The sequence below is a fragment of the Sus scrofa genome, chromosome 6, assembly GCF_000003025.6.
Source record: "Sus scrofa isolate TJ Tabasco breed Duroc chromosome 6, Sscrofa11.1, whole genome shotgun sequence".
NCBI lineage: Eukaryota > Metazoa > Chordata > Mammalia > Artiodactyla > Suidae > Sus > Sus scrofa.
Genome location: NC_010448.4, coordinates 31,167,990 through 31,192,501, shown reverse-complemented (window position 1 = coordinate 31,192,501; position 24,512 = coordinate 31,167,990). Strand labels below are relative to the sequence as shown.

The 24,512-nt window shown below is 47.5% G+C and overlaps 1 protein-coding gene across 1 annotated transcript in view; it reads left to right on the top strand.

Moving 5' to 3' along the window:
- The window catches only part of FTO (fat mass and obesity associated), a 387,563-nt gene extending 372,173 nt beyond the window's left edge, over positions 1 to 15,390 (top strand). Inside the window, 1 exon segment of the mRNA NM_001112692.1 lies at positions 15,227 to 15,390. Within this exon segment, the coding sequence (NP_001106162.1) occupies positions 15,227 to 15,380 (154 nt within the window). The 3' untranslated portion in view covers positions 15,381 to 15,390.

The following is a 24,512-nucleotide window of genomic DNA, read 5'->3' as shown; positions in this document are numbered from 1 at the left end:
AAGGTGAAGGTTGGTTGGATGTCTTCCTTAGAAAAAGGGTCTAGGGGCGTATTTTCCCCCCTCTCTCCTTTTTCCAGGTGAGGTGGTCAGGCACCTCGAACGTAAGGTGACCTCAAGGATGGCAGCCATCGGCTAAGAATGGCAGAGCCATAAAAATAGATGGAGGGACCCAGGTCTCGGATGTCTGTGGATTGCTGTCATGTGACCTCCTCAAACTTCTTTAATGCAAAAGAAAAATAAGCTTCCATCTTCATCAGCCACTGTTAATGTCTAGTCCCTTTTGCGTGCACCTCAAAGCAGTTTATAACTAATACACATGTTTATTGTGTGTCTTCCTCCACTAGAATGTACCCTCCACCAAACCTGGAACTTTGGGACACCAGTATCTATAGATCTTCGTACTGAGTAAACATTTGTTGAATGAATGAGCAGATGAATGAATACACCCCTGCACGCATGTGCACAGGTAGCAATAACCAAACCTCTTCTGCCCCAATCCTGGCTTGATCAGCAGGCAGGCCCTTAGTGAGCTACATTGAATTGTCATCCCTTTTTAAAAATTGGAGGGCAATTGATTTAGAATACTGTATTCGTTTCAGGTGTACAGCGAAGTGATTCTGTTATCATATAAATATATATGTATATACGTGTATACGCATTCTTTAAAAAAAAATCCTTTTCATTATAGTTTATGGAATTGTCCTCCTTGATCACTGAACCTAGTAGCATAGATATTTATATGGGAGAAACACTTTTTTTTTTTGTCTTTTGTCTTTTTAGGGCCGCGCACCCACGGCATTATGGAGGTTCCCAGTCCAGGGGTCTAATCGGAGCTGTTGCTGCCAACCTACACCACAGCCACAACCACAGCCACACCAGATCTGAGCTACATCTGTGACCTACACCATAGCTCACAGTGATGCCGGATCCTTAACCCACTGAACGAGACCAGGGATCAAACCCACAACCTCATGGTTCCTAGTCGGATTCGTTTCCTCTGTGCCACAACAGGAACTCCAAGAAACACCATTTTAATTTCTAAACGTTAGCTGCAGAAACAGTGTCATTCAGTTCCTAGGGGTGTAAAATGCAGATTTGCTTTGGATTTAAGATGAGGGCATTTCTGATGTCTTTGGAGTTCAGGGGCCTTGTTAGCATAACAGTCGTGATGCTACAGTTAGTTGCTCAGACTTCTTACCCTTCTGCCAAAGAGCTACAGTGAAATATAATTTTGTTCCTGTCATAAAACATCCATAGGCAGATGGAGCCGTTTATTATGGCTAATCTTGAAATGAAATGGCAGCTTAGAGAACCCAGGGATTCTTGGGCTAGAGTAGAATAGTTCCCAGTGGGATCTTTGATACATATGTGTTATCTCAAGGGGGTTAGAATTTGCCTGCAAAAATAGGTTTTGAATCAGAGTTAACAGTGACTGATATTCTTCCAGTTCTACAAACAGAGGAAGCACAGTTTCATGGAAAAACACTGAACTAGCAAATGACCCAAGGTTCCATCCCAGCAACGTGACTTACCAGCCACGTGACCTGGAGCAAGGCTTCCGTGTTCTAATCTACCCAGCTGGGACACCTTTATTTTCTTCCGGAGTAGTGAGGAGTGAGGGTCACCTGAGATAAAGTATGTGCAGGTAAACCATAATATTTAGATATAAAATCCCAATCTTTTAATGATGAAAATAGCCTTAGGTTTTGTCTCACCGAACCCTTCATTTTATAGATCTGATTCAGATGAGCAGAAAGTCAATGTTTTGCCCAAGGTCACAGGATAGGGTAGTGGCAGAGCTGGGTCTTGAATTCCCAGACCGATTTTCTTTCTACAGTCTCGTCTCCCTTGTCAATGGGTAATAACAATACTATTATTTCTCCTTTGATGGTGCCTTGTACTTATATTGTCATTATCGTAAAATTGGTGATATTGCGGAGAGATGACTTCTGTGTTAAGGAAGCATGTGAGTTGCTTTTAGCCATTTGTGCATCCCACTGTGTTTACTGTGGCTACAGTGCTCTAGGCTTGGAGGATACAGCAGCAATGAGTTAAAGAGAAATCCCTGCCTTCAGGGAGCTTACTCTATACACACACACGCATACCCCCAAATGGTATCAAGTATTGTGAAGGAAATGGGGCAGGAGGAGAAGGTGGGGAGCGGGGCGTGTGGGGGGTTGGGTGCGGAGGAAGGGGAGATGTCGCTGACTTAAGTAGGACAGTCAGGGAAGGCCTCACTGGATGGATGGTGTTGGGGCAGTATGGCCTGAAGGCGTAGGGCAGCGGGCCACACGGTTATCTTAGGGGAAGAGTTTTCAAGGCTGAAGAAGCAGGAGATAGGAAAGCCCCGAGACCGTTCTTTGTCTGTTCAAGGAAGAGCAGATAAGCCAGTAGGACTGCGCGAAGTGAACAGCGAAGTGGAAAGAGAGGTCACGGCATAGGGGTGGGAAAAGGGGTGGATCATGCGGGGACGCATGGACCATCCTAAGATATTTTTTTTTCTTCCTTTTTTAATAAAGTTTTATTGAAGCAGAGTTGACTTACCACGTTGTGATTGTTTCTGCTGTACCACAGAGTGGCTCAGTTATCCATGTACACACATCCGTTCTCTCTCAGATTCCTTTCCCACATAGATGATCACGGACTATTGGGTAGAGCTCCCTGCGCTGCACAGCGGGTCCCTGTTGGCCAGTCATTCCATCCACCTCAGCGTGCCTATTGCCAATCCCAAACCCCGAGACCATCCCTCCCACCCCCACCACCTGTCCCCTTTGGTAACCATAGGTTTTTCAAAGTCTGTGAGTCTGTTTCTTTTCTGCAAATAAGTTCATTTGTATCTTTTTTCGGATTCCACACATAAGTGATATCATATGATTCTCTTTTGCTGTCCCACTTACTTCACTTAGTATGATATAGTGGTGAGCATAGCTGCCTTCCATTGTAAGAATTTTGACCTGAACTCAGCTTTCAAACCAGCGCAAAGCATAAATTCATCAGAAGACTGGGATGCCCTTGATCAATTGGCATTCTCTTTTGGCTCACCATCTTCTCTGTAATTCTGCATTCCGACTGTTGGTTTGGGGCTCCACCGAGTTTTCTGTGTAAGTGCTCTTGACCTATTAGTGAATGTTCTTAAAGAAGAGAAGAGAAGCAAAGGCCCAGTAGCCTCGTGTACTGTCTAAGGTTAAAATAAACTTGGGAAATGTTTCTCGGCATCCAAAAACCAATTAGGCAGGTTACACGGAAGTATTTCTAAAAACAGCAGCACAGTGGAAATAGACTGACAGGTGAGCAGATGGGAGAACCATCAACTCAAATTTATTTCACAGCTTACAACTCAAATGAGCATTCCAAAGGCAGAACAGCTGGCCTTTTCTTCTGTAAGCCATTGTCCTTTGCTTTGCTCATCTCTCAAGAGTATGAATGGATTACACTGCGATGGCAGTCTGTCTGTCGGTCTTTGATTTTGCAGGGAGAAATCCTTTGGAGGAAACAAGCTCTTGATGTAAATCAGATTCGCCTGTAATGTCTGCTTCTTCCATAGGTTATGACGTTTCTAACTGCTGGAAATCAATGGCGTTGGCCTTTGAGTTTTCGTTTTCGTAACCGTGTTTATTACCTCGGTGACGGCTGTTCTCTGATGCTCAGTAAATGGAATTTAACCAGAGAGTCAAAAAGCAAAATCTTCAGGTCTGCGAGAAGAAACACTTTTTAAAACGTTGGTGTACATCTGAAAATCACAGCTGCCTTGAATTTCTGCCCGTGAGTTATTCTGGAGTCTTTCTGAAGTTTGCGACCGTCCCGTGCAAACTTAAGTTTCAAGCAACGGGGAAGTCACGAAGTTTGGAAAGGGTTATCTTTGGTGCACATCAGGGTCCTTTGTGGGGGACTGTGCTGACAGAGGACAGCAGAGAGACCATATTCCATGGCTGAAAGGAGGGCTTGATACTACCCGGTGGGGATTTTGTTCCCGTAATTGCATCAAATTGGACCTTCTGCCATGTTGCAGGTATAGCATTAATATCACTCATTAAGGCACATGCTTGTATGCTTTCTCTCCCAATGGCAGAGTCACCGGCAGAATATATTTTCTTCCAAAGTGTTTGTTTTCATTGTTGCCCTTTAAAAATAATGAGTTCATTCTATTCCCTTGCAAGGAAAGTTACTCTAGACTGCTTTGAAATTGTATATCTTTTGTCGAGCACATTTCTGCAGTGGTTCCACAGCTTTGTGTGCTGGGGAACCCAACCCGGCCTCTCTTAAAACTCCCAACCAGGCTGCCTCAGACGCGATTCATATAATAGTCCAGCTGATTTGACCTTTATATTGTTACCCTGGGCCAGGTAGAAGTCAGGCAAGTTTCAGGTGACCCTATCATGTGACCAGGGATCAAAGGTCAGCAGCTCCTAAATGTTCAGCTGTCAAGGTAGCCCATTCATCACTCTCATTATGTAACTGACAAGCCGACAAATGAAGCCGGGGATAAAGTTGTCCTCAACCCTCCACCTCCTGGGTTTACACCGCAGCAGTGGGCCAAGCAGTCGCACGTGGTAAGTGGCTCCCCGGGCCTACCGGCATATGCCTGAGATGGGGGAAGGACTCCAGGGGGCCTGATCTCCATGCCAGACCCTGCAAAGTCACCAGTTGCCTGCCTAGGGGGTCAAGTTGAGGATCTACAAGAACTGACCCTAACTCCAGTATCCTCTGACATGGAGGTGAATTTAATGTGAATTCTCTATGGACCCAAAGATGCCCCCCACCAACCCCCACATTCCACCTGCAGCACCTCGTGGTCCTCTGTGGCAGGTTAAGATGGTGCAGCGTTTTTGCAAACTGGTCCAGTATGTAGAGTCACCTGTGGGCGTTCCTGCTTGGCTCAGCTGTTTAAGAACCCAACTGGTATCCATGAAGATGAGGGTTCGATCCCTGGTCTCCCCCAGTGAATTAAGGATCTGGTGTTTGCTGTGAGCTGTGGTGTAGGTCTCAGACATGGCTTGGATCTGGTGTTGCTGTGGCTGTGACGTTGGCTGGCAGCTGTAGCTCTGATTCGACCCCTAGCCTGGGAACTTCTATGTGCCGCAGGTGCGGCCCTAAAAAGAAAAAAATGTATTCATGAAGAGTCACCTGTGAAAATTCACATGGACAGGAACTTCCCTGGGGGAGCCTAGCTTGGGGCTAGATACCCTTGGAAAACTGTTTATAGCAAGGACCGGAAATGATTCTTTTGATGCTTTTATTTTGGAATAGTGCAAAGGGTTCAAGATTTGGAATCAGACCATTTTGCTGAATCCAGACCCTATTCTTTCTTTAGCTGTGAAACCTTGGACAAGTTAGTCAATCCTCTGGGCCTCCTTTTCTGTTTGATTAGAAGACGTAGACACTGCCTGACACTTGCAGCAGTGAAAACCTCTGAGAAACGAGGAGAGGGGTGAGGGGATGTGAGGGTCACACAGTACCGTCACGTGGGTTGGGAAGATACCCCAGAGGAGGCAGCAAATAGTACAGATGATGGGGAAAGCGGAGAGGCAGCCTCCCGGCCCCTGCCAGAGCAGCGATGCCTTTGAGCCATTCCACTGCCAAAAAGTGTCCCTGCTGTTTATACCAGCAAGAAGCCCCTCAACTTTGTCTCTTCCTCTCCCGACCTCTTGGAGGTACTGTCTGAGCCCCTCATCCCTCACCCCAGGGGCTTCTCTTCTTTGGGGGAGCCTTTGCCTTAGATCAGAGGAGCTCCTAGCGGTGATCTGAAGTGCGACGAAGCCCTGGTTCCATATGCAGGATGACTGAAAAAACCCTTGTCAGAGGAAATTTCTCCTTGGATCCCAAGTTGAAACTCGAAATATTGTCATTCAACAAAACCAAACGCCCTGCTCTTCATGGTTCCGGGGCTATATAGTATAGTAATATTATCTTTCAGAGAAATGGTAGATATTTTTTGGTGTCAAGAAGAATTGGGATCTGGGAGAACTGTTGTTTACGTTGAAAATGTTGGGTTCCGGAGTTCCTGTTGTGGCTCAGTGGTTAACGAATCCGACTAGGAACCATGAGGTTGTGGGTTCGATCCCTGGCCTTGCTCAGTGGGTTAAGGCTCCAGCGTTGCCGTGAGCTGTGGTGTAGGTCGGCGGTTACAGTTCCAATTGGACCCCTAGCCTGGGAACGTCCATATGCTGCGGGAAGCGGCCCTAGAAAAAAGGCAAAAAGACAAAAAGAAAAAGAAAATGCTGGGTTCCAAACAAATGTGGAGAACACAGCTGTTTGCACAGCCCGGCTTTGCCTGAGCTCTTCCCAGGGCTGTTCCCTCTTCCTCCTTTTGAGGGGACAGTACAGGCTCACAGTAGGTACTCCGTAAACATGCTGACTGACTAAGGTCTGGACCACAGGTCCTCCACGCTGAATGGGCGCAATGGTTTGTTGCAAAAATGGCTGGTTATCCAGGTGACCGCATGGCATTATCCTGTGTTCAAAAGCATCTGGGGGATGTTTGGTTCTTAGAGCATCTAGGCAAACTATCTTATGTTAAGCCTTCTCCCTTCTTCTCTGAAATGCGAGGCCAAAAGCAGATCCTTATAGAACCGAAAGTCAAGTCTGGCTTCTCAAGTGGTCATGGCTGAAAAACTACTACCTGCTAAAAAGGTGTATTGACACCCGCCCCCCCCAAAAAAAGCTGACCAGCTGACCCATGGGCCAAAGTGTGGTCTTTCCCCACTCTGATGTGTGTTGAGTTTACTGATCTGGGAACACGAGCATGTGGCAGAGAGGCAAGCGGTGAAAAGCCTTTCAGAGAGAAAGCGAGGGTGTCCTTTGTTGGAGCTCTCAGGAGTTGGTTTTGCTGCGTGGCTCTGCCGTAGGTAAACTGAGGTATACACATCACACAAGCTGATTTTAGAAAAGCAGCTTTGTCAGAGTAAACCATGGTGACAGGTGTGACAGGATGGCTCTTTCTCTGCCAAGTTGTCCACAGAGCCACGACGGCAGTAACCAAAAGTCCAAGAAGACAAACGATAAAGCCATTCACTCGTCTCTTAAAGGATTTGGCGTGTCCAGGGTGGATGATTATAAACAGGACTGCACGCCCTTCTCAGCCCTCAGACAGGTTGTGTGGGGGAAGCATAGCGAGACCGTGAACACGGTGCAGCGGAGTGGCCTCTGAAGGGGAGATTTGAAATGTCATGTTTAAAGTAGATGTTATGGAGACTCAGAGTCATTCGCGGAATCCTTGAAATCATACATAAAGCACTCAGGGATTTAGATCCGGTGTTATATGAAAAAAGTAACTTTTCATTGAACCCTGGGATCGCTCCGCGTGGCAAGATGCTGCGACTCTGCTGGGCCTGGAGAGACGGAGACTGGAGGACACCAGGTCCCATGTGGTCTCCGGCTCCCTCCAGAGCACGGAAGGCCATTGAGGAGAGTGCTGTCCCTTTAAAACATCGTTCTTTCCCCCTTTCTTTTCATGCTTCTCCCGGCAGTTAGGTTTTGCAGGTCAAAGGTCAACTTGATGTGATACCACCTCAGGCTTTTCTGCCCGAGTGAGGCCTCCGTGCTGGTTGACACTGTTTGGGGGAATGTATTCTCTGACACCCTAACAGAGGCTCCTAAGTAACTTGACTGTCAACTCCTCCTCACACGTTAAAATTCCAGAAAAAAATGCTGACTTGAGGAAGAGTGCCATGTTTCAGTCCTTGGTTATCTTCTGATGAAGTTGTGAGTCTAAATTGTTCTAGTCTTTAGAATTGTGATGTCTTCCACATTTATTTTTTTTAAGTTTCTTTTCTTTTTGGCTGCAGCATGCAGAAGTTCCTGGGCCAAGGATGGAACCCATGCCACAGCAGCAACCCAAGCCATAGCAGTGACAACGCGGGATCCTGAATCCACTAAACCACCAGGGAACTCCACTGATACATTATTTTTAATGGCTGCATTGTATTCTATTATCTGGATGCATGTAGTTGATTCTCCCCCCCACACACACTTATTTTTAACCATTACAGGCTCCCCCTAGCCAGTGTTGCCTAATCGGCTGTGTTTTAAAAATCGAACTGGTAGCGTTCCTATTATGGCGCATCGATTTAAGGACTTGATGTCTCCATGAGCATGCGGGTTCAATCCCTGGCCTCACTCCTGTGGATTAAGGATCCTGTGTTGCCACATGCTATGGCCTGGGTCACAGAAGCAGCTCAGATCAGGTGTTGCTGTGGCTGTGGTGTAGGCCTGTGGCTGTAGCTCCCATTCAACCCATAGTAGCCAGGGAATTTCCATATGCCACAGGTGTGACCGTAAAAAAGGGAAGAAATAAAAATAGGACTTGTGTTACATAGGAAGGGGCTCTTGAGGTATGATGCTGCATTTGTGTTGGTAGTTTACATATTTTAAAGGGCTTCTATGTATACATTATTTAATTTTATCTTTATATAATCTAGTGAAGCAGTGAAACATCAACTTCATGCAACAGCAGAGGAAACTAAGAGGTTGAGGGATTTGTCTCAAGGTCCCCCCAGAATACAGTTGACCCTTGAAAAAGTTTGAACTAAGCAGGTCCCCTTATAGATGGAGTGTTTTCTCAGTAAATACACAGTTGGCCCTCCTGTCAACCCAGAACCTGAGGCTACAGGGGGCCAACTGTAAGGGACTGGAGTTCCCATGGGTGTTGGTACCCACAGGGGATTCCTAAAACTGATGCCCTGAGGACAACAATGGCCAGCTGTTTAATTAGAAGTAGTTTATGCTCTTAAGAGATGAAGATGTATCTTTTATGCCTCTAGACAATAGGTACTTATGCTCTGAGAACCTCAAAGTCATTAAAATGCAAAGAAGAAAAAGTTTTGTCCCTCACTTGTGGGAATAATTGTCCTAAAAGTGCTGGGGGAGGCGGGGGAAGAACCATTTTGCTCCCTTCTTCCTTGAATTGGTTTGGAATCTCCTGGTTTATCTGAACTTGGCAAGAATAGCTGAGCAGTCAAGGGACAGGGCCCATTTGGGTCCAAATAGGAATCTAGGAGAGATGGAATGTGGTGGAAAAGGCAGCCAGCCAGGAATCCAGGGCCCCCCCTCCACCTCCCCCAAGCTCCACCTGCCATTGGATTAAGCCGGGGCAGGGCAGCCCTCACAAGAAATGAGAATCAGATACCTCTGCCTCCCCATCTGGCTCAGTTTCTTGGGCACATTGAGTGAAACAGTGCTGTGGGTTGAGATTCTTCGGGATGCTTATATAGAATGAACTTATTTTAACAGTAGTTACTCTCTTCTTTAGCATTAAAGAATTCTCTCTCCGGCGTTTAATTTTTCTTCTCGCCTCTGTGGCCTGCATTTGGTAATCTTTCTCCATCAAGTTCTGGTTTTTTGTCCTTTTTATTAAGCTTGCTTATCCCCATGAGTCTTTTAGCAGGAACCATTTCTCCCGAATCTGTATCATTTCCTCAAGAGGAATGAAAAGGTTACCTGTCCTTTATTTGTCGCAAAATTTAGGGACAAGGAGGAAGCCCGTATGTGTTTTCTTAAAATCAATGGCCAGCACATTACTGTAAAACCTATTGATTAAAAACACAAAGTGTAATGTTAGTCATTTAGGCTGTGAAGTGATGCAATAAGGGGAGAAATTTATCCTTTGACTCTTGCATTAACCTTTTATTGACTGCTTGCATACCCATAATTAACACACACTTTAGCTAAAGTGGTTAATTTCAGCATGGCCACTGTCCTTCACTAATGTGGCTGCAATCCCGACCATCCAAACAGAAGTGTAGCCCTGGGGAAATCAGCCGGCAGTGGGGCCCGGCAGGAGTGACACCTGTGGGAGAAGACGAGGACCTCTGGGCAATCTAGGGGTGGGCCAGCCAGTGTGACACCTTTCAGTTGCTTCCTGTTACGTTGCTAGGTCATTTGGGGAGAACCTTTCCTAAGTAGCAAGAGTCTGGAGGGTGGCTTCTACAGTCCTTTGAGTTGAAATAATGTAAATTTAAAAAGAACAAAGTAATGCCATTGGCAGCAACATGGATGGAACGGGAGACTCTCATACTCAGTGAAGTAAGTCAGAAAGACAAATACCGTATGATATCACTTATATCTAGAATCTAATATACGGCACAAATGAACCTTGCCACAGAAAAGAAAATCATGGACTTGGAGAACAGACTTGTGGTTGCCGAGGGGGAGTGGTGGGGAGTGGGATGGTTTGGGAATCTGGGGTTAACAGATGCAAAGTATTGCCTTTGGAATGGATAAGCAATGAGATCCTGCTGTATAGCACTGGGAACTATATCTAGTTACTTATGATGGAGCAGGATAATGTGAGAAAAAAGAATGTACATATATGTATGTGTAACTGGGTCACCTTGCTTACAGTAGAAAATTGACAGAACACAGTAAACCAGCTATAATGGAAAAAAATTAAAATCATTATTTAAAAAAATAATGTGAATTTGGGAAGGAGCAAGAAGTATATATAATTTGCCTCTGCTCCCCTTGTAATATTCCGTAAAAGAAGCAGAGTTTTCTGAGTAGATCCAAGTTTATTTGCTAACCCCAAGCATTCGCAAGAGGATTTTTCTTCAGGATGGGAGTGGAAAGGACAAGATCGAAAGAGGGAAACTTTAACTGTCTTAATGTTTAGCTGAGTTTTCTTACTGTTTAGTCGGCTTCAGAATGATCTACTATCCTTGGAACACTGAGTTTAGAAAAGCTTTTTTAGCTTTCTTTAGAAAGATCATACAGCTCTCGTCATTAAAACTGTCTTCTTTTCAAAGTTTCCTGGTGGCTCAGCGGGTGAGATCCAGCACTGTCACTGCAGTGGCCTGGGTTTGATCACTGGCCCAGGAACTTCCGCATGCTGCTGGTGCAGCCAAAAGAAACAAACCAAAAACTGGCTTCTTTTCATGCAAAAGCCAGTGTAGATGATGCCAGCACTCTCTTGTTTTCTGGGTAGAAATTTGTCTCCAATAGAAATACTATCTCAACCTAAAACAAAGGCCAGGGATTTGATGTCTCCAACCCAGATGATCCCTGCACACACTGCACCACATCAGCAGTAGTGCCACATTAGCAGGAACATCGGCATCCACTTGGCAGGCAGGACCATGACAATGGATGCTGTAAAAGGTGAGAGGTCATGGAGAGATGGGATGAATGGCTGGCATATCAGCCAAGACACCTTGGGTTGCAAGTGCCGGTAGAACCTGACGCAGACAATAACAAGCTCGTGAAACGGAAAAAAATCTAGGAGTTCCCATTGTGGTGCAGTGGAAACGAATCTGACTAGTTTCCATGAGGATGTGGGTCCCATCATTGGCCTCCCTCAATGGGTCAGGGATCCCGTGTTGCCGTGAGCTCTGATATAGGTCGCAGATGCAGTTCGGATCACGCGTTGCTGTGGCTGTAGTGTAGGCTGGCAGCTACAGCTCTGATTCCACCCTTAGCCTAGGAACTTCCATAGGCTGTAGATGTGACCCTAAAAAGCAAAAAAATAAAATAAATGAAAAAGTAAGCCTACCTGACTTCAGGGGAGGCTCAATCCAGCTATTCAAACCTTGTGACCCAGAACCCAGCTCCTTGCTGCGTGGTAGCAAAGTGACTGTGGTGGTTCCAGATCCCACATGCTAATAGGATAAGGAGGTCTTTTCCTTTAGCTCCCAGACCAGTCCTTTGATTTACTCCCTCAGTCTTGCCCCAGACTGGGTCATGTGCCCCCCCCCCAACCCCTCTCTGGGGCTGGGAGAATGGGGTTGCTGATGAGGTGAAACTAGTCAAGGCTCTCCCCCTGGCTGTGGAGGTGGAGCCAGTCCCACCCAAACCCTGTGGCTAAGCTTGGGGACGGGATGGATCCTCCATGGGAAAATTAGAATCTTCCTTGGGAAAGGGGGAATAGACACAAGGCAGTGAATGGCCTCCACTGCCAGGATTCCTAAAACATTTCTAAAGACAACTCGAAGCCCCTTGATTTTACCGAGAGCTGAGGAGTATGTGTGCTGAGAAACAGTGCACCTTTATTTCCTGTTCATCCCAAGTCGGTCTGAAACGCCCGCCACTCAGAAAGTCCAACGACAGCGCCTTTTATGAATTCTGGGTCTTGGGAACAACTGCTAGGTCTTTCTGAATCTGAGCCGTTTCGCCCGTCCCTGGAGAGTTGTAGCAGCTTGAATATATAAGCATCGGCGTCCTGGAATGTCACATTGGGATGGGATTCGGCTGCAGACTCAATTTGATTCAAGTGGGAAAGAGCTGCTTCTGTTACCTGCAGCGCTTCCCCTAGCAAGGACCGGTCCAGAAGCCACTGGCTCTGGAGAGCTGAAGGGAGGGGATGGCCACAGGTGGGTCAGGCAGCCTCCCTTGGTCACTGGGACTCGCAGAAGAAGTAACAGTGGTGACAATTGTTTTTAATAATTATTGAGGGCTTTCCGTGTGCCAGGCAGTGTGCTAAGCACTCCACATGCATTCATTCATTTAACCTTCACACCCAGCCTGTAAGTTAGGTACTATGATCATCCTTCCCCTCCTGCTCCTCATTCCCACTGGACAGATAAGAAACTTGCCCAGAGTTCCCGCTTGCTGGGGCGCAGTGCGTTAAGGATCCCGCGTTGTCTGCGGTGACTCAGGTCACAGCTGTGGCTCAGATTCGATCCCTGGAAAGAGAGAAAGGAAGGGAGGGAGGGAGGACGGAAGAAAAGAAACAAGGAAGGAAGGAAGGGAGAAAGAAACAAACTTGCCCAGGGTACCCGCAGCTCCCACTCTTGACCACTGTGCTTTTCCACCTGAGAACATTCCAATGGAAGAGAGGCAGAATGGTTTGAGCCAGAGAAATGCTCAAAGGGGGATATGCCTTCAGGTCATTCTCCAGCCTTTCTCTCTCAGTCCCACCATGTGGCGTGATGTGGCATCAGACGCCAGGATTTGCTTTGGGGGGTGACTATCCTTTCTCATAGGTGAATACATTTCTTCTAACAGCGAGCCCCCTTCGGGCCCGTTCATGACCAGTGAGAGTCTGGCAGTGAAGGCTGGGCCTCAAGGAAGAGTTTTTTTAAGGGATCCAGAAGGATCTGAATTAAGACCCCGAAGAAATCCCACACGGGGTTCTAGCTGTAAGCCCGGAGCGAGGCAGTGGGTATGGGCAACTCCTAGCCGCTCAGGGCCTGTGTGAGAAGGCGGCCAGTCCCTGCCCCAGCCAGTCCTTCCATGGAAGATCAGTGGCAGAAAATCGGAGCAACTTCACCCAAAAGAAAACCGAGAAGCTTGTCCAGTACAGCGTAAGCAAACTTCTGCAAACACAAACTTCTGGGTTCACATTTTTAATACTCTCTCAAAATGAGGGGGGCCAAACCCACTCGACAGGTGAAAAAGCATCTCTATTGACTTTTGACAAACCTTATGATATCCGAGGTGGATCAACACTTATCATAGCCCTTTAATCTGCCAACCAGGATAATGGGTGCACAGATCATTTATCCACCGCGAGCTGGAAATGCTCAATTTGGAATAACTCTCCCTACCTGGTCAATTGAGCATTACTCCCCAAGGCAGAGAGAAAGCACCAGTGTAAAAGCTTTGCAGAGTTCCTTTGTAATGAGTCGCAGCTTCCCTTGAATATTAATTTCCCCGCGTGCCTTTCCTGTGATTTAGAGGCCGCCTCTAGAACCGCGGAGAACCACGGCAGCGGCTCGAACACCTAGGATTAGGAAGTCGTCTGCAGAACGCCCCCTCTGTTCTCCGGTGCTGTGTGGGCTTATCAGTGCAAACAGTTTAATATTTATGCTAAGAGGATTGTCAAAAGCAGCTTCTGTTGCCTTAATTCTTGTTTTAAATAAATAATGAGAACATTTAAACACATTACTCTTCTTGGGGCCCTGAGGTCAGCTAATCTTATTATTTATGAAGTGATGTGCTACATAATAGTACTTAGTGCATGTTAACAGACGCTATTATCAGGGCCTGATGCGGAGAGCTGAAGATATATTGGAATGTTATGTGTAATGTACGACGGATTGAGTGCACAGGATGCCGGTAGAGCAATTAACCACCCGAGAAAATAGGTGTAAAGTTGAAGTATGTTTTCCCGTGGGGAATCCGCTCACCATTAATAATTCCCCAGAGAAGAGGATGTCTCTTCGTTAGGCGCCCTCTCCCCCATCAGGCTTGGAAAGAGGGCCCGGAGAGTCCATCCTCTGGTCTCTCCATGGTTTGTCCCACGCAGAGGACAGACGGTGGGCATGGCCACTTTCTCTGGAGAACAAGGCTGAGAAGGTGGGCGTGCGGGTGGGGAAGGACCACGCAGCTCTTCCAGAGGTGCTTGGAGCCCACGCCCCGTGCTCCAAGATGATAGAGAAATTCTTGGTTTCTTCTTGCAATTCCTGTTCTCCGCGCACTGCTCCTTATTGTTCAGAAAAGTAAAGCCGAAGCCACTGGGGTTTCCCAGACCGATTTGCACTAAGCTGGTCTCTCTGAGAGGTAGATGCCTGTCGAGGTGCCGTGATGTTGCCCCAACTTTTCTCCTGCGAGACTATCATTTACTTGCATATGATAATTAATTTCTCTACTATTGATGAATAATCCATTTAATAAAAACCGTGATTTAAGTGTTTTCCTTAGGGAGTAACTCTGGCTAGCCTCTTAATTTAATTTTGTGGAAGTTTTCCCCACCTATTCATCAGTGGAAATGATTATTAACCTCTATTTGCATATATCCTTATAAATCGGTCTCTCCTTGGAGTGCCTTTTTCTGAGCACGGCAAGCTGGGACACTTGTAAATCTCCAGAATCTCCAAAGTCAATCCCAGGTCTGTAATATTGTTTAATCTATTCTTGGACGTTTTAATGCAGTAAATTCAATTTAATCTTTCCCAGTAATCTAGTAATACATGGAAATCCCACAAACATTTAAATCTGATAATGGCTTAATCACACACTTTAAATAACAGTCGAGATAATGAAAAAATAATTCACCATTTTAAAGGCAGAGTAACTGAATTTCTGCGATGATTGGCTTCTGCGAAGCCATTAGAGATAATACAAATCTGGGAATTGGGGGGAGAAAGAAAAACAAGTTCCAGCGCCATGAAGAACACGTCTTTCTTCCTATAAACACACCTGCTCTCGCTTCCCAAACGCATCCCTCCGAATCACCACCACCATCAAGGCGGATCGTCCCTGGTGCGTCGGCCAGTGTGGCCCCAAGTTACCCGTGGGCTTGGGTCTTCCGGGCATTTCCTCCCAAGGGATTAACTGCCTATTCTTACTCTCCCAGGTGCCAGTCCCGAATTGCCCGAACTCTGCCTGTGGACCAGAAGCCAGAATGCCGGCCGTATTGGGAAAAGGATGATCCCTCCATGCCTCTGCCGTTTGATCTCACAGACACTGTGGCTGAACTCAGAGGTCTGCTTCTGGAAGCCAAACCCTAGAGAAAGAGCCCAAGTCTCAGGTGGAGGAGGAAAGGGTATGTTTTGGCTTCTCTCCTCCAACCTTGTCCGGGGCTTAGGCAAGGGCAGTGTGGGTAGACTCGGCCTTGAGATTACAGAACATGAGACCCAGTGGCAAACAGCTAGCACACGGGGCCCGTGAATACTCAAATGCTTAAAGAGTGACCCAGTGTGACAGTGATTTGGTATTAAATGAGAAATCTCCCCGCAAACTCTTCCCCACTTAGTTTTTAAATGGGAGGCACTCTGCTTGCAAGGCCTGGGAAGCCTGTGGTGGCACCTAACCTACTTTCCTCCTTCTCAGGCCTTTTCAGAGACTTGGCAGGGAGTCACTGAAGGGAAGTCCGAACTCAGACGTTTAGCCCATTTTTTTCAACCACACCCTTTAGAGGCTATGCAGTCCAATATGGCAGCCACTAGGTAGATGTGGCTTCTTGAATTTAAATTCAATTTTAATTATAATTAAAATTTCAGGAGTTCCCGTGGTGCCCCAGTGGTAATGAGCCTGACCAGTATCCACGAGAATGCTGGTTCCATCCCTGGCCTCACTCAGTGGGTTAAGAATCCGGGGTTGCCGTGAGCTGTGGTGTAGGTCGCAGACGCAGCTTGGATCCCCTGTTGCTGTGGTGTAGGCTGGCAGCTGCAGCTCTGATTCGACCCCTAGCCTGGGAACTAACATATGCCATGGGTGTGGCCCTAAAAAAGACCAAAAAAAAAAAAAAATTCAATTCCTCAGTTACACAAGCCACATTTCAAATGCTTAAGAGCTGCATATGGGCTAGTGACTACCATGCTAGAAACAGAACATTTTTGTCATTCTAGAAAGTCTTCCCTGCAGTATTTCTATCAAAAATTTGAGAGCAGGAGATTGTTTTCCACGTGTCTGGAGCTGCTCCCCCCACAGGTGAAATAAATTAAGAGAACTGCCTCATGGAAGAGTGAACTCTTTCTCTTAAGACAGCCCCCAGTAAGAAGCCTGGGCTTTGAGTCCTGTACCCTACACACAGAAATGGAGAGGTGTTGAAAATTAAAATAAAGTTGACCTCCTGTCTTATGGAAGCTTCCATGATCTACTTAATAGAAGAGACACGGCCCTATTTCCATGGCTTCTGGGATTTAGCCAGCATACCATGTATTTTTCTATAATTCCCCCGGTCACACATAAGGACAGGTGGAATTGAGGCGGGAAGAACCCTCGTACCCCATCCCGATGATGTTGGAGCAGCAGAGAGACGATACAGAGGTTCATTGGGCTTTGGTTTTCTAGTGCCTGGATCCAAATGCCCACTAGCTTGTGACCTTTGTTGTGTCATCGTGCCTCGGTTTCCTCATCTGTGTAATGGGGATACTCCAGGCACCACCGACTCGCAAGGTGAAGAGGAAACGAAATAACCTATCTACAGACTTAGGAATGGCTTCTGACTTAGCTACAGACTTAGAACAACTTCTGACACGTAGTTAGATACCCAGTAAATATTAGTATTGTTATCTATCAGTAAGCTGAGCTGCGGTAGGCATTCTCCCCTCCCTTCCTCCATCCTTGCGCCAGTCTTGTCTTGTGATGCCATGAACACATCACTCCCTTTTGGACCTGACTCCCACCCTCTGAGGACCCTCAGAAATCCTGAGACGAGTTAGCCCCCCTCCCCAGCCTCCTCCTATAGTTGTTTGCCATAGTTGGGAAGCCAGAGAGCCAGACTCCTTCTCCCACCGTCAGCATCTCACTGGTTCAAGGAGAGGTTCAGTCAGTCATTCACGTGGAGTTCGCCCCAGAGAGATCACATTATGCAAAGCAGCTGAGGTTTCATCATCGTGTGACTTGAGACTCTGAGACCTTTGGATAAATTCCCCGATGTCCTTGGGCCTCCATCTCTGGATCAGTAAAAGAGAGATGAGTTCCCCTGTGGCTCACCGGGTTAAGGACCCAGTGGCTCAGGTCACGGCTAGGTGCGGGTTTGATCCCTGGCCCCAGAACTTCCACGTGCCATGGGCGCTGCCAAAATGAAGCACTGCCTCGCAGGATCGTTGGAGAGAAAAAATGAAATCATGTAGATAAGGCGTAAGGGGCACAGAGAGGTCACCGGCAGGGCAGAGCAGCCTAGTGTTTTAGTTAACCCCCACGACGTTTGTTCCTTGTTCTAGTTCATCCGGTACCAATATTTTAAAATTGGGAGATTTCATACAAAAGAAAACTGTGTGCATTCTCTTTAGAATTCAGAACACCTGGTAGCCCTACCCCTCCACCCCGGCCTGGCAGAGAGCTAGTAGCATCCTGTCTCTCTCAGGCAAGGTATGAACTCTCTGTGGCCCCCCTTTCTCCCTATTTCTACATTTATTGTGAACCTGATTGGCTTTACCCCTTCACGTCAGCTCCAAACCTGCTCGCTTGCACCCCTAGTGTAGAAAAAAATGATAGTGTTTCGTGCGTACCCCATTATCTGTGTGTTACTATGGAGCTATATTGTGACTGCTTGTAACTCATGTGTCATGGACATGGTAAAACATTCATAAATAATAAAAATATTATAAGGACACACAAACCAAGAGAAGTCCTGTGATTTTTCTCCTTGCACCCTGGTGGGTGGGCCTGCGTCCTCAGCCTGGGCGGGGCCCCCAGGGGAGAGAGTTCTCAGAGTCCTCCTGTTGGGGGAGTGGTCAGAGTTGGTGACACTATTCCCTGGAGTGCCTCTGAAACGAAATGTGAGATTGAAACTGACAGCCCTAACAGCCTAAACCTAGCCAGAACACACACTTGAACCCACATGCCAGGACTCGAACCCAACCTAAAGCCAGATTGGGACTTGAACCCACATGCCAGGACTCGAACCCAACCTAAAGCCAGATTGGGACTTAAACCCACGGTTTTAAATGAGAATTACTCACCCTGTGTCTGGACTCACTAAGGTTCAGGTTCTTTGTGCCTCCATGCAGAAGGAATTCAGCGAGACAAGGTGATAGGCAAGAAACAAACTTATTAGGATAGGACGCTTGTGAGAGATACAAGCGGCAGGCAAGGAAGCTTCTGCCAAAAGGATCCAGTGGGCCAGTTTTAACATCCAAGGGGAGAGGGGGTTGAAAGGCCTGCCTCTTCCTTTCCTTTGGGAGTAGTAGCTCCTCCTTAGTATCCAGTAAAGTGTATTCAAATCAGCTGAACAGCTGTCCTCAAACTCTTGCCCTTGGTCTGAATCTGAATGCAGGCCTCATCCCATCCCTCACCAAATGACCTGAGGCAATTCTCGCACCTCTGCTAGTCAAGCAAGCCTGCCTAGTTTTGATGGCTTTCTCGAACTTACCAGTGGTCTCCCAACATCCCCCAGGTTTCCCTCCTTATCTATGATCCCCTATTGGGACTTCCACAACCCCTTGTGCCTACTCTAGCCCTGTCAGGACCATGTGTTCTCGGAAGAGGCCATGGCTTTCAGTGAGCCTGAGACCAGTGTGTCTGAGGGTTACATATGCTCTGCTCTCCCAGGAGGTTTCAAGAAGGTGGAAGGAGGAGAAACAAGAGATGATTGGGGGTGAGGGTGGCTTCTAGGGGTGCTGACAACTCAGTTCCTGCAGGGCCAACGGGAGGGCTACTCCTCCCCGTGAACTAGGAAAGGACGTTCCAGGGGACATGGGCTGTGTGTGTGTATGAAAAGGAAGGTTTTTGCCCCCAGGACCACCCTGTAGCCCCCATTACTTCCTTTGAGTCTCCCCTGCCCCGAGTCCCAACTTTCTTCAGAAAAGAGGAGTTCCCACTGTGGCTTCATGGGTTAAGGACCCGATGTAGTCTTAGTGAGGGTGTGGTTTCGATCCCTGGCCTCACTCAGTGGGTTAAGGATCCGGCATTGCTGCAAACTGCCATATAGGCTGCAGCTGCAGCTCTGATTTGACACCCCCCCCCAGCCTGAGAACTTCCAAATTCTGCAGGTGCAGCCATAAGGAAGGAAGGAAGGAGGAAGGGGGGAAAGAATGAATGAAAAGTGACCTGTAGAGACAGCTCCATTTGCACTAAGATGCTGCCAACTTCCCCTCCCACACGTCTTCCCTGACCACCTACTGCAGCAGTGGCGTGGTGAGCCCTGGGCATCGGAGAACAGGTCCCTGGCTTCCCAGGGCTCCTGTGTGCCCACCCCCATGCCAATGCCAGGGCACACAGCAACCTGATAGGTACTTAACTATAGTGGAGAGACAGATGATAAACCAGCAAATAAATAGCAGGATGGTGTCAGATTCTTGTAAGTGCCAGGAAGGGGATCCACTGGGTGAGGAGAAGGAGTCTGGCTGAGGACTGAGGAAGGGCAGCCTCGATTAGAAGTCAGGAAAGGGGGTAGCAGGGAAGAGCTACCCAGGAAAGGGAACAGGGGATGAAGGTGCTAGAGTGGGATGCTCTAGGGGGAAAAAAAGGACCTCTATGGCCAAACTAAGGGGAGTGAGGGAGATGCAGCTGGAGAGGAGGCAGCACCAGCCTTTGGCGCTGATGTCCAGTTTCCAGGAAACACCAGAGCGCTCTATGCAGAAGGGCGGAGTAACTTAATAGGAGATTCCTATGTTTTTAGATGGTGGCTCTGGCTGCTGTCTGGATTCCAAAGGGTCCCAGTCTAAAGGCATGAACAGCTTTCTAACCAGGGAGTCCACGCTTCCTGGGGCCAGATCTTGAGATGGAGAGGAAGTGCTGTCGGCTCCTCCAAGAGTGTGAGGCGGAACCCCATCCTCCCATTGCTTTGCAGCCCCCACAGCTCGGTGCCCACCCCTCCTGCTTTCATGGGCAGCCCCAGCCCAGGGGAATTGGCCAGAGAGAAGGGAGGAAGGGTCATGACATCGCTCGTGACACAATTTTAGTAATAAGCTCCCAAATCCATCACTAACTAAATCGAAGGATGCTGGAAATGAGATTCCATCATCCTTGTCTAACGGACACCCCACGCTTGGGTTTTGTTGTGTGTTTCGAGGGAAGGTATTTTTGAATGCAACTTTTTTTTTTTCCTCCTGCTCTAGTTAAGGCTGATTTTACCACTGGGCAAATTGCATACATTTGGATCCTTGCCATGCTAAATACTGTTTATTTTGGAGATCTGTCAGAGGCAAGCCCATGGAAGACAGGGGGAATTCTTATTTGAAAAGGCAATTCTCATCCAAACAGATTGAGAAGGAGAGGAGCAGTGCGGATTAAAATGCGCTGAAGTGGTAATGCCGTTTATCCAGTTTGCCTTTGTTACTTTGTGATTAAATGGTATTTTTAATTAAGTTTCATTGGGAGCCATAGGTATCTCGGTGGTGAAATCAATTTGACAACCATAAAGGGGGAGGGAAGGCCCAGGAGTGTTGTAATGATTGCGGCTGCAGGGAGAGCCAGGCAGCTTGAAGAGGCTGAGGAGAGGTGGAGGAGGGGAGGGGCCAGAGAGGCAGCCAGGGATGACTTCCTGCAGGATGGCCAGGGTGCCCGTGCAAACCTGCTCCTGCATCTGGGGGAGCGGTTGTAGGGGTGGTCGGAAAAGGGGTACACCTGGCTGTCTCGCTCACCCAAGAGGCCCCGGTAGATTCCCAGTCTGCCTGGGAATTCCAGGAAAGTGTGCAAAGGGTCTGTTTCTCGTTTCTCTCTCATTAACAGGGAGAAAGAGTGAGCGCCCCTGGCCCCATGCTGCAGCCTAGAAGGACTGGACCTCACCCTCACCTGGCCTCTGAACAGGGCTGCCCCCCACCTCTTGCCCCTTCGTGCCCCCTTCCTTTCTCCCTGCGCCCTCCTGTAGAGGCGTCACAAAAGTCCAGCTTTCATGCCCAAATCCTCCTCCCGAAACTGAAAGCTAGTCCCCTTGGCACCCCTGCTCCATCTGTCCTGTTGCCATTGATCAACACTTTGCAATCTTCTGATTACCCAGTGGTAGGACTGCAGAGTCCTGGTTCTAGGTGGGACCCGAGGGCCACACCCTCACACCTTTGTTTTCCTGTCTGCAAAATGGGAATGAGCGTGGGTAACCACCACCTAAGGGGGTTGCGAAGATGAACTAGGTTGATGTGCATATGAATGGCGATGCCTCCAGGCGGACCTGGCATCTAGGGGTCTGCAGTAAAATCCCAGCTCTGATGGCCATTATCCCAGTTTCCTGTGATAACAGTTGTAGCGCTGTGACTCGGGCAGGCAAGGCACTTGACCTCTCTGTGATCCAGTCTTTGTTTATATAATGCCTAGCTCCTCCGACCTGTCCGTCACCACCATCATACATATTAATGATGCACGTCCTGTCTCCTACTTAGTCGAAGAACAATATGTTACCGCCCCATTCTATCCCATTTGCCTCTCACAGCTTCCATTTTTCTCTCGGCAGATGGCGTGGACCTTTTTATAAATGAGATACTATGAAAAATGATCCCTCCGTACTCCCCATTACTACAAACAGGATTAGGTCACCCCTTGCAATTTTAGATTTGCTTTAAAAAAAAATTCTTGCCATCACCTTTTAATGGATGATCTGTGTCCAACAATTGTTTATTGACTCTGAATGTTTAAGTACCAGGGTCAGTCTATTTCCAGGGGTGGGAAGCATTAATTAACTCCCAGCATTAGATTCAGTGATTCTTTTCCAATGGATGCAGTTCGTGACTTTGCTTGCATTTTCTTTTCATCAGTCCTGAAAGAATCGAGGTAAAATAGTTCCCCTGCACATGTGTGTCAAGCTAAATGGATAACAGCAGATACAGATCTGTTTGCCTGTCTGCACTTGCCTTTAGACAAAATTCATCAATTTTACAAAAGCCACTGACTAAACATGGCACCAATACAAATAAGAGCTTCAAGCAGGCGGATCTTCCCGTTGTTTTTAATCTGGTAAAGTGCTGGAGCTTCCTGCTGAGAGATGGGAAGTGCTGGCTTAGGACAGCACTGTGCCCCACAGTAGGGGACCAAAAGGTCAAGGCCATTCTCTGGGAAGTTTAAGAAAAGCTCAGTGGCTCTGGAGCCCATGTGCTCAGAGCCATTCCAACCTGCTTGGTTGAGTGACCACCCCTGGAAGCTGGTCCCGGGTCTTGTCCTAAAGATTAAATAGAGACCCCAGGGCATCCTTTAGTGGTGCCAGTTTCAAAGGTCCCCTGCTTGTCCTTCAGCTTCCAAGTCACGGAGGGAGTGAGGGGGTCTGCAAGCGGCATGAAGTTGACAGGAAAGACCCACCAGCGCTGCAAAGGCAGCACCTCTCCAAGGGGACAACACATGGAAGGACTTTGTTAAACGCCACAGCCTTAGGCAAACCCAAAGAAGTAGGATGGTTATTATTTATTTAATTTTCATTTCCATACGTTTATCACTTCTTTTTTGTTTGTTTTAGGGCCGCACCTGCGGCATATGGAAGTTCCCAGGCTAGGGGTCAAATTGGAGCTGCAGCTGCCGGCCTACGCCACAGCCACAACAAAACGGGGGATCCAAGCCGCATCTGCAACCTACCCTGCAGCTTAAGGCAACCCTGGATCCTTAACCCACTGAGCGAGGCCAGGGATCGAACCTGCAGCCTCGTGGATACTAGTCGGGTTCGTAACCCGCTGAGCCTCTATGGGAATTCCTCCATACATTTATCAGTTCTGATTAGGCCAGGCCAGTCTGACACACGGTGACATCTGGCTCCCTTTTGGGGCCACAGAAAAGCAGCCAGAGCACGGGGAAGTGCAGACCCCTCTTGCCCAAGAATTGCCTCAAAGAATATGGCTAAGCCTCTTATTATATATTTAATAATATATATTATATTTATATATTATATATGTAATAATATATATTACATTTATATATTATATATGTAATAATATATATTACATATATAATATATATATTACATTTATATATATTATGTACTTTTTTGGACACCACCTACCCTGAAGAAATACCTCTCCGGAGTAGAGGAATATTCAGCCTTTGCTAAAGTAACCTTGGGGCTGAGGACACCCGGATCTAGGGAGGCAGTTGTCTTTTGTTTCTTGAGAGGTCTACCGTCCCACACCTGAAGACTCCTCCTATCCTTTCAAACAGGACATTCCGTTTCTCTTTTGGAGCAAGCACAGTTAACCTACCAACCCCACAGCCTCAAAAGGGCCAAGTCAATGTCTCAGGGCAGCTAATGCTCGGCTCATAACTTATCCAACACAGAAAACAGTATTTCTGGTCACCCTTCCACCCTCGCCACCCCCCTGCCCCAGCTCTTCAGACAGAGATTTCCCGATGATTACTCCCTGATTAGAGTCAAGGAAGATGCAAGCCAGGTATACCCGTTTCCCCCTGTCCTTCCTCCTCGGCTCCTCGGCCAGGGTCAGGCCGAGAGGGCTCTCGCTGAACACAGAACAATCAAGCCCTGTTTACCATGGACGTTTCGTTTTCTTTTCTCAAAATCAAAACCGAGTTTAGGAGGCAGCGTCTCTCGTACATGCCTCTTGATCAATGGCATGATCTGTCAGAAGCCATTAAAGCCCCCATTAGCCTGAATGCATTCAAAGCTAAACTATTGGATCATTGAAGGGCCGCGGTGATTGTTTTTAATATACTGTACATTGATTTCTCCCTGTGAGCGGCAACATAAGTTTGAAACTAACTGTGTATGACTATGGCTTCATCCGCTGTCTCCAGTTCTCTGTGAAAAGCATGGTTTCACTTCGACGAGAAATGTCTGTATATCGTTTTTAAAGAGATGCAGACCCTGGTACATTTCCCAAGGTTTAGACTGGGTTGGGTGGTTTATTTTTTTTCTGGGTTTTCTCCACTTCCCCCCACCAACCCAGACCAAGCTTTCTCCCATTTCTTTAAGTGAGCTGTGCGTGCAGCATGGGAGAGGCGTCCTTGCCAAGGACCTCAAGTGGAAGGCAGTGGGGGAAATTTTTCTGAAAGCATGAAGCCCCAGCTGAGGCCAACATGGAAGTGAATGTGACAGCCCTGGGCCCGCGCAAGTCCCTGTCTGGCACCAAGCAACAGAAGTGTGGCTGTGTCTGGGGCATTCTTGCTGGGGCATGGTTTGTGGAGTGGAACATGAAAGAGCCCGCCTCTAGCTGCCATATTGCCCTCTCTTGACCCTTCTGCTGCTTCAGCTAAAATGGGTGCTTCCAACATTCACAGATTCCTTCCTAAATACCTAAATACTCGGTGCTGGGAACACAAAATTC